This window comes from Eurypyga helias, unplaced genomic scaffold (assembly GCF_000690775.1).
Source record: "Eurypyga helias isolate BGI_N326 unplaced genomic scaffold, ASM69077v1 scaffold9894, whole genome shotgun sequence".
In the NCBI taxonomy this organism is placed as follows: Eukaryota; Metazoa; Chordata; class Aves; order Eurypygiformes; family Eurypygidae; genus Eurypyga; species Eurypyga helias.
In genome coordinates this window covers 170,231-180,710 of record NW_010244339.1, presented here as the reverse complement: position 1 = coordinate 180,710, position 10,480 = coordinate 170,231, and the positions used below count along the sequence as shown (strand labels likewise).

General features: G+C 54.4%; 1 protein-coding gene across 1 annotated transcript; it reads left to right on the top strand.

The window, feature by feature from the left end:
• Positions 1-1,207: 1,207 nt before the first annotated feature.
• Positions 1,208-5,551, top strand: LOC104508179 (tensin-like; the record flags this gene model as incomplete). The annotated part of the gene is made up of 9 exons (XM_010149710.1): positions 1,208-1,294; positions 1,964-2,095; positions 2,528-2,620; positions 3,154-3,231; positions 3,306-3,377; positions 3,457-3,625; positions 3,873-3,941; positions 4,236-4,268; positions 5,261-5,551. Coding segments are annotated over 9 exons (878 nt in total), but the record flags the coding sequence as incomplete, so codon positions are not given.
• Positions 5,552-10,480: the final 4,929 nt, after the last annotated feature.

Genomic DNA, 10,480 nt, shown 5'->3' with positions numbered 1-10,480 from the left:
GCCATTTCCTGCGCTTTCTGGGAAAACCAAACAGGAAAAGCACCGACCCAGCATCGCTGGCGTAAGCAGCACCCAGAGTTGTGTACGGGGAGATCAAAGCTCCCGGAGGCGGCTTTTCTCTGCCGTGGGGATGCGCTGACCTCCCGGCCCTGTTCCCAGCAGGCTTGGCCCTGCTGAGACCCCACTGCGGGGCTGCCTCCTCGTTTCAAATGGTGTGTCATGGCCTGGCTGCCGCCGCGCCCGGGACCCCTTCACCGGCTCCCATTACGTGACACCTCGGTGACGCCAAGATCGGGCTGACAGGACGAGGGGAATAAAGCTGTGGGGCAGCTCGGGTCGGTTTCACTCCTGAGCGGGCAGCCCTTTGTGGGCACGCTGGCACCCGACCCGGCCCCGTGACTCGCCGTGGCTGGGGACCTTTCCCAGCTGGGAAGTGCAAGCAGTTAAAAGCTGTAACAATTAGCAAGCGAGCTGGGGAGGGGACTGAGCCCCCCACCTCTCCAACGGCAACCAGATTGCAGAGGGCTGATAACAGGTCTGCAGCAGAGATGCTGTCTGGCCCGCCAGGTTGTTTGCTCGGCTGTTTTTGGGAAGCAGGTGGTTGGAAACCTTGCCCGAGCGGTGTGGTGGATTCATGGCTGGAGGACTGGCTCCCACTGGGGCTGTACCACCGGTGGGCATCGAGCGAGGAAGGGTTGGGCTAGGGGCTGTGTTTCTGAGGGTAGGTCAACCTGTGTAGCTCCTCTGCACAGAGCAAAGATAAGGAAAGGAATTTATTTTTTATGGATGAGCCAAATCTTGAACATTAGAGAGCAGTGAATGTCCTCTGAAGCCAGGGGATCTCCCCAGCACCCCCTGAACATATCTCTTTCCTCCAGCAGCTTTCATTTCACCTGCCCAGCTTCCTTTGAAATGAGGAATTCCCATTTTGTCTCTGCCTGTGTGGCAAGGAGGCTCATCCCGCACATGGCCCTTCGAGGGCCCTTGCGTTGGGGTTTAGGTTTAGATGCCGAGCAGCCCCATAAATTCCAGGTGACGGTCAGCCTGCCTGCCTATGGAAGGTGGGGTTGAGGTTAAGGCATGTGTTGGGGCTGAGAAGAGGTGAATGTGTTAATGCTTTGGCCAGATTTGCTAAAAACTCGTGTACAGTTTTAGATACAGCATCTTTTAACTTTTTTCTTGTCTTCTCCACTTTCCTTATTTGCAGACATCAACCCCGAGACTCGTGCCAATGTCAAGTTTGTGCAGGACACTTCCAAGTACTGGTACAAACCGGACATCTCCAGGGAGCAGGGTGGGTAGACGGCACAGGGCAAAGGATATGGTCAAGTGAGCCATGGATGGGAGTTGGGGTGTATTTGGCATCAGAGGAATTAGCAAGGATTTTCCATAGAAGCTAGATTAGAAGTGAAGGTGGGTTGTGGATGCTCAGACCATGTTAGAGTGGGGTTGAAGCTCAGGTCAGCTGTAAGCTTGCATGATGTGGGCTCCCCAAACCTTCCATTTGGTGGAGAAACACTGGTCCCCACAGTGTGCAGTGGATCTGTGTTGTCTGGAGTGCACTGAGATCTGGAGTTGAGAGAGCTCACCGGGGTCTTGGAATGCTAGAATAAGAGAGAAGAACAAGGAGGGGGAAAGATACCTTCAGGGCCAAGGTGCCAGCATTTGGCCCTTGGTCCCTGCCTGCGCTCCAGTGCTCAGTCGCTCAGAGCTGGGCTGGGTGGGAATGGATGCTCTCAGGTGCCCATGCAAGGGCAGAGGAGGCCAGGAGGAGATGAGCCTCTGTCTACCCACAGACCCACTCGAGACCCCCTTCCAGACATGCAGGGGGGATGGTAATGTTGTGATGCCCGGCTGTGAGGCTGCAGAGTCAGGGTGCCCCATCCCAACCCACACCGCTGGTTTTGGAAGGCTCATCGGCTCTCCCTGTGCCAGCTCTGAGGTCTGCCCTTCTCTCCCGCAGCCATCGCACTGCTGAAGGACAGGGAGCCGGGGGCTTTCATCATCCGAGACAGCCACTCCTTCCGGGGAGCCTACGGCCTCGCCATGAAAGTAGCTTCTCCGCCTCCCACGGTCATGCAACAGAACAAGAAAGGTATTGTATGCCCTCCTCCATCCCACACTGAGATGCTTTCCATGGGTCGGACGGGGGCGAGCGGGCAGCCGGCTCTGCTGAGCCAGTCATGCCCTTGGGTATGTGCTGATGTGTCAGGTTCCCTGCCTCCCAGCTCTCCCCTCCCAGGGCACGGGGAGACACCAGACACCCTCTGCTCTGGGCTGTGGAGGGCTCAGGGGCACCTGCAACTCGGGCTTTGGCATGGCAAAATGGGCAGAGTTTCCCCGGTCCACCGACGCCACGGGGGAGCCTGGCTTGGGGTCGGCCCCGTGCAAAAGGCCAGATTTGAGGAGGGTGTGCGGAATGGCAGGGACCCCTCCCTCGAGCTGGAGCACAGGTTTCCATGTGGGACTACAGAGTGGGAGGAGGCGTGGGGTAGCTCTGATGTGAGAACACGTCGTCTCTTCCCAGGAGACATCACCAACGAGCTGGTGAGGCACTTCCTCATCGAGACCAGCCCGCGGGGTGTGAAACTAAAAGGATGCCCCAACGAGCCCAATTTTGGTGAGTGCTTCCCACAAGTGGGGTGGGGTGGGGAGAGCCTTGCCTTTGCTGGACTATCAAAGCAGACTGTCTGGGAGAGCCCACACCTCTGCTATTGCCTCTTGTCCCTGCATAGCTGAGTCCCGTGGGCATTTGGAGCCTCTGGGCTCACGCACACTCGTGAGTGCACACAGATACGTGTATATGGGTGGGTACATACCTTCCTGCACACGCCTGTAGGACAAATGATGGTGCTGGGCAGGGTGGAGGGCAAGGGCTCCCCTTGTTCCAGTTATCCCATGGATGATGAGGTGCTGAAAGAGGGCCTCTGCCCCATTCGTTGTTCCTAAGGTGGCCCTGGCACCTGCCCCCTTTCCTGAGCCCTCTGTGAGCATGATGGTTTCAGCAAGAGGAAATCCCATAGGTGACATTAGGATCACGGTGAAGGAATCCACCAAAAAGCCTGTTCCCATCCACCTGGAGCAACAATGGCTTAACACCAGGGAAACCCGTGTCCCCCAGCCCTGCACTGACCACCCTCCCTCTCTCCCCAGGCTGCCTCTCGGCTCTGGTGTACCAGCACTCCATCATGCCTTTGGCTCTGCCCTGCAAGCTGGTCATCCCTGACCGAGGTAAGAGCTGGGGCCAGAAGGGAATGCAGCTGCCTATGGGGCAGGGATTAGCAGTAACACCCCTTCTCTTCTAGATCCCATGGAGGAAAAGAAAGATGGCGTTTCATCCACCAACTCAGCCACCGACCTCCTCAAACAGGGTGCGGGTGAGTAGAGAGGGGCTGCTGCGGGGCAGACGTGACGCGGAGCAGTGGCTGACCCCACGCCTGATGTCTCCCTTGCCAGCCTGCAATGTCCTCTTCATCAATTCGGTGGAGATGGAGTCGCTGACGGGACCCCAGGCCATTGCGAAGGCTGTTGCTGAGACACTGGTGGCTGACCCCACGCCCACTGCGACCATCGTCCACTTCAAAGTCTCCGCACAAGGCATCACCTTAACCGACAACCAGAGGAAGTAAGGACCCCCGTGGCCATGTCCCCATGTCCCCAAAGCCAATGGGGCTGTGATCCAGGGAGTGTGTTGGGGAGGGACTTCCCTGGGGTGGCGTGATCCTGGTCATGGGCAGGGCTGGGCTTTGTCCTTGACTCCCAGAGTGTCCTAGGGGAGACCCATGGGAGCGCCCTCCATGCTGGTGGGGCTGGGTTGTGGTGGGCAGAGGTGGGGGCTCCCTGGCCCTGATGCTCCCTGCCTTGTGTTTCAGATTGTTCTTCCGAAGACACTACCCCCTCAACACTGTCACCTTCTGCGACCTGGACCCCCAGGAACGAAAGTGAGTGCCCTAACCTTGGGGGACCACACGTCCCCTGCCCATTTCCCTCCCCCAGGCTCCCGGGCTGCTTGGAGCAGGGTCTTGTTCCTCGGAGGGCAGGGATGGAGGGTCCCCTTGGATATCGTGGGACAACACCAGCTGCTTCTGGTGACTTCTTGGTGTCTCCAAGCATCTTCATGCTGGGGGAGAGGCGCATCAGGTTTTTTTCCCCGCCAGCAGGGGTCCCCATCACAGCCCTGTCTCTTTGTGGGGGACAGGAGGCACCATCCTTCACACCTCCTCTTCTCCTTGCAGGTGGACTAAGAATGACAGCGGTGGCCCAGCCAAGTAAGTACTTGCTGTGCTCGATTGCTCCCAGCAGCTGTCGGGATGGCTCCTGCTTCTGTTTGAGCATGGGCTAGGAGATGCCTGGTGCGGGGCAACAGGAGATGGGCTCAGCTCCTTGCTGCGGGAACATTTCACTCAAGCATGAGACCATGGTCCTGGAGACTCAGGAAGCATCTTTCAGCCCCAAATTTCTGGTCAGAGCAGGCATAGCCCTTGCTGAACTGGCCTTACTGGGAACTCCCAGTGGAGTCAGTGGGAGCCAGCTCATGGAGCAGAGCTGGGGGTTATGCTGATGGCATGTAAGCCACCGGCCGGCTCTTCCCTTTCTTCCTGTCATTTCTGTCCTGACGCACAGGAGTGCAGAGCTTCTGGCTGTGCAGGGACCAATTTCCAGGGGCCGATTCCCACTAATTTTAGCCATTGTGTTAGCAAAGGGGTTTTTATTAGGATGTCCAGCTGCTGGGATATTTCCTCTCTCCAATTAGAAATGCCACGGCCTGGGCCTGTCTCACATTCTGTTCCCCCGTATTTATAACTTGAATTTACACGTTCTAATTAAAAAATAATAATTAAAAAAGGACATTTTATTCATCAAGGGACGGACAAAAATACCCACATGATCTTGCACAGCTCCCCGTGTCCCCACATGGCCTTCCTTTCCTACCCATCACAATTCTGAGGTTTCAGGAGCCATTACCCAAACCAAGGCAATTCTGGGATCACCTGGGACATCCCCATCACTTGGGGATGGTCTAGGGAGGGCGGCAGGGATGGTCAGAGGTGACAGAAATGCAGTGCTGGCCTTCAAAGAACCGGCAGGACAGGGAAGAGTCGGTGGGCCTTCAGGCTGGTTTGGGATGTCTTCCTGTGTTGTGCGAGGTGGATGTTAAAGAGGGGAAGGTGGATGTGACCATGCTGGAGGAGGATGGGGGTGCTCCTTGGGTGAGCACCGCTGGCAAACCTTGCTGAGCCTCTTGCTTCTCCCCACCTAGGCTCTTCGGCTTCGTGGCCAGGAAACAAGGGAGCACCACAGACAATATCTGCCACCTCTTTGCCGAGCTGGACCCGGACCAGCCGGCTGCAGCCATCGTCAACTTTGTCTCCAGGGTCATGCTCGGCTCCGGCCAGAAAAGATGAGCTGGCGCTTGTGGGTGATTCTTGAATTTTGGAGAAGGACTTGGAGCTGATCCGAGAAGGAGTGTGAGGAAGTGTATTGTGGGAGAAGGAAGTGAATCAGGGGGGAAAAGGATTGGAATTTTGGAGGAAAACAGCAAACAACAACAACAAGAAAAACCCACCAACAAAACCCCTATAAACTCAAGCCAAACACACGTAGAGGAACCAAAACCACGCACCTACATGAGGGCCACAAAGTCACGCCAGACAGGACGCACGTCCCAGCGCAGGGAAGGTGACCAAAGCGAAGGCGTCAGCGAGAAGCGTGTTCCCAGCTATCAGCATCACAGTCACGAGCGGTGACATCCACTCGAGGCCGAATACGGGACCATGACTGGTGTTTTCCATCTGAAAAAAAAAAAAAGATAACCGGCAAAACCCATGGAAGAAGCTCCATCCCAGCAGCTCCGTCAGTGAACGTGTTTGGAACAAGCCGTAGGAGAGAACAACATGGGCTGGGTCTGCAGGACGCCGGAGGAGATGCCCTCGGAAACCTTCCCTTGCCCAGCTGCGGCAGAGGGTCCTCACCAGCCCCTGCGCTTCTCCCACATCCTGCCGGCTGCCTGGCAACTTGCTGGGGGTGGGAGGGCTTGGGCCCGAGCCCTCCCATCCCCGGGGAGCTCAGCCGTGGGCTGACGGCTCCGTTGCTGACCCAGCACCAGTCACAGGTGAGCTGCTGTGAGTCCACCCGGAGAGGGGGGTCACGGCATTTCTCCACCTCCCCGGAGGTGCTTGTGCCCCCCAGCCCGCTGGGAGGTGTGGGGGCTCCTGCCACGCTGTGTCTGGGGAAGGCAGATGCTCCCCGGGAGCCTCCCGGGAGGATGCAGAAAGTCGCATCTTCTCTCGTCTTCCCCTTTTCCCTCCCATCGCTAGTCCTCTTTGGCAGATTTCCCCTGCGGCCCATCACACGTTACCTTAACACAGAAAAAAACCAAACCCCAGAAGGGAAAGAAAAATGCTGTAATAATAATAATAATGATAATAATAGCGGATGCTGGCACAGGTGGGTTCCCTGTGCGAAGCAGCGGACCCGTGGCTACCCCTATCTCGCTCTTCGGAGACGCGCAAGCGGTTTTTAAATTGCATGGACGTTCAAGTTGCACGAAAAGGCGAATGACTACGAGTAACTCAGGCGCTTTGTTCTCCTTCTATTTTGGAGGCCACGTTAAAAAAAAAAAAAAGAAAACAAACGAAAAAGAAGGAAGGAAAAAAAAGAAAATAGGAAAGGACCTGCGGTCGCTGGGCAGCTGGGGCTCGGTGGGGAGGTAACGGGTCCTCCGAGAGCCACCCTGCTCAGCACCTGCGTAACCCCAAAACCGGCCGGCTGGAGGCTCGCACCCACCCCCCGATGCACCGTGGCTTTGCAGTGGTTTCGGTGCCGTCGGCTTTTCCCTTGGCTTTGGGAGATGAGGGAGAGCCAGCTGTTGGGGCGTGAGAGGGGGAAAGGGCCCCTGTGCTGCTGCGCCGGGGGTGGGATCGTGGTTGTGGGGCAGCAGGCGGGGGTCCCAGCCCTGCAGTGCTGGCGCAGAGGATGCATTGTTCACACGTGCAGGTTTGGGGCTGAGGGGGATGGTCATGGCTGAGTCCTCTGCTCAAATATCCCTGAGAGCCTTTTGGGAGAAGATTTCAGTGTCAAGTGGCCCAGATAGTTTATTTGGGGCAAAAATTAGAAACATAGCACTGCAGCCCCCCTGGAAAGCTCGCCTCCCTTGGACTGCCTTTGCCTTGATAGCTATAATATATATACAAGCTATACTGACGAAATACTGTAAGCTAACGAAATTTTAAGGAGGAGAAAAAGGTTAAATTTACACTCTGAAAATATTTATTTTTGCCATATTGCTTTCCGCACATCGTATCTCCCCCATTATATCCACACCCTCTCCTTCCTCTGCCCCGGGGAAGCACCTGCACGTTAAAAGAAAATCCAGAGCAAGGAAAAATCCAGATGGGGGAAGAGGCGCGGGGGGTCCCCCCTGTGTCGGGGCGGCATGCGTGTGACCGGTGTGCATGTGTGTGTGTGTGTGCGCGTGCGTGCGTGCGCGGAGGGGGCCGGAGGCTGTACCGATGTACCGAAGCAAGCGTGATAGGATGCGTAGAGAGGAGTTGGTTGTGAGACGGAGGTGGGACTGGGGGGACTCTGGGGAGGCTTTTCCCCCTCCCCAGCTCCCTGGCCGCATGGATGAGGAGACCTTTTCATTTTTGATGTTTTCAAAAAGCGATTCCCTCCTTCTGCGAAATTCAAGTGAGGTGGGAGACGATCTCACCCGTAATCTCCTCACCCTGCCGTTCACCGATGAGAGGAAACACTGTGTTTATAGATAGATAAAGATATATTTTTGAAAGCCTCTATTTTTCAGACTTGGTTTTCTCACTGCTAAGAAAAGAGATGATAATAATGTAATTTTATTTTAATCTGCTGCCTCAAAAACCGGTGCTTAAAACTCCCATTCCTTCTTTTTTCTCCCCATACAACCGAAGCAGATCTAAGCACCCCGGGGATGTCGTGCAGAAGCCGACCCCAGCAGATACCTGCCGATAGCATCACGCCTGCTTCAGGCTTCCCCACTAACCCACTAGCTGCAGGTTTAGACCGTATCCAAATCTCGAACACTAACAAAATCGTCCGATGATTGTATTATTTTTTTAACACAGAGCTAATCACCTTCCGATGATGTAGCCGGGTGTTTGTCAGCTCCTTTTAAAGGCACTTTTTTTTTCCCCCCTCTTTTATCTCCTTTTTTAAGCCACATTTTTGGGTGGAACTACCCTTTCTGTCCCGGGGAGAGACCGTCAGCCAGCGCTGAGGATCGCCCAGGTCCTTGGGCTGGTGGGGACTTCGTGTTGATATTTTTTCCTTACGAAAAGGGACAGAAAAGACTTTTTTTCTTTGGTTTTTAAATGCAGTCATGGTATTTGAGATCCGAGCTTGCGCAAGTCGAACCCAGCATATGTTTTGTTGTAATCACACTGCCATTGTCAGCAGCTGGATGGTATCTCTCTCTCTCACACACACACAAACACACCCCTCCTTCCTGCACAAAAAACTGCATATATTCTTGCCAAAGATATCCTTAAAAACGCACTTTTCCCCATATATATATTTTTTTTTGCGTGTGTAAATTTATTGTACGTGCCCTTTTCGTGTCAGTTTGTTCTTCAGAGAAGCTCCTTCCCACTCACCCTCCCTTTGCTGTAGATGCTGCTGGCTGTTGGGAAAAGCTCCTAGGGGGGGTCATTTGCTGCCTGTCCCAAACAGTAGTGCTTACAATGTGTAAAATCTGGTGTTCCCCTTCAACGGGGCTGCCTCCGGCTCTGCCCCCACCCGGGAGGTGTTTTGAGGGATGGTCCATGTCATCGCCTGCCGATGGGATGCATCCACCTCACGGTCTTTGCCAGCCCCCCCATCGCCAGTGGAGGTGGGGGGTTCATGGGTTTCAGCAGGTAAATTGAGCAGAGTTTGGGGTTGCTCTGGATGCATCCTTTGCTGGCTGCCCCTGGTCAAACCACACATGGAAAAACAAACCAGGTAGGGAGAAAAACCCAATCCAGCCTCCGGGCATTGATTTTTCCAGTGAGTTCAACTACCTGAACCAAAGCACAAAATAAATCCCCACCCAGCAGGTCGGGCAGGTAAAGAAACCAGTTGCCCCAAAAACCCCAGACAGCAGCATCAACAAGGCAACCCTTCCCGTTGGAGCAGGCAGGCGGATCAGACAGCAAAGGAGCCCGCAGGGGCTTGTTTCATTTCGTTAGTTTGTTTTGCAAATTGCGAGGTTGGTTTGGGGTTACTCCTTTTTTTTTTTTCTTTTCCTTAAAAAGGAAAACAAAAACCTAAAAAAAGAAAAAAAAAAGGAAGCAACCCAACGTTTCTGTTGGCGGATCCCGTGCCGCCGTGTTATGTGTGGGGTTTTTTTGTTGTTGTTGTCTTTGTTACTTTGGGAACGTTACAGATTTATTTGCTAATCAGTGTTAATGAGCAGTTTCAAACTTTTAGACTCGCCCATTTCTGTGTATTTATATAGATGGAAAAAAAGAAAACCCCGTTATATTTTGTATCTTTGAGCCCGTAATGTTGTCGCGCGTGTATGACTTCGGTCGCACCGTGTCCCTGTGTGAATGTGACTCCGCTGTTGTCTTCCCGTTGTACAGATGTCGGATTCTTTGCAGTTCATTGTATGGCTTTATAAAGTGATAAAAAACAAACAAAAAAAAATCAGTTATATAAAATATACTGTTGCTTGGAATGCCAGCTTGGTGTCTGGATGGCTGGACATGTATCTTGAAATTTAAGGGAGCGCAGGAATAAATGCTCTGTTCTTTTTGCACAGGGAAAAAAAAAACCCAAACCCTAAAACCCGGCGGGTGCTGTGTTTTCTCCGGGCTGTCGTTCCTCGATGGCAGACTGGGGCCCCCGGACAGACGCCGGGCGGTGGGCGTGGGAAGAAGAAGGGGTTGTGCTGCTGCTTGTCAGCCTCCAGCCGCAGCTTGTGTTCACCAGATGCTCGCTAACCAGGCAGCCCCCAAACTTCCTACATGGCTCCAGCTCCAGCCCTGGCTTTTGTTTACCAGGAGGAATCTCTCTGACTTGCCCTGCAGGCACTGGGTGCTCTACCAATCCCTCTGCTTCCTCCCAGGTTGCCTTTGGTACCATCTCTCCTGCCCTGGACATCCCCTTTGGGGCCATCTCCCACAGAGGAGCAGGATGGGATGATGCTGGTACAGCGTCTTTTGCCTTTGCAAAGGTCTGCTCCCATTAAATCCCAATCCCTGCTCCCCCGTGCCTGGCAAAACTCCCCCTAAAGTCTCAGGCCTGGCTTTTCCAGCGTTTGCGAAGCAATTCCCAGCATCCTTCAGAGCCCTCGGCCCCCAAGCTCTCTGGCTCTGCTCCTTCTCCTTTTCACTGAGTTGGTGGCCAAGACCCGGCCCCTGGGATGGATTGAGTTTAATTATACAAGAAATATCAGCCAGAGCAGCGGCAGTTTCTCTGGCGCCAGTGCTGCTGCGGCTCAGAGGCTCCGGGCTTCTCCCCGGAG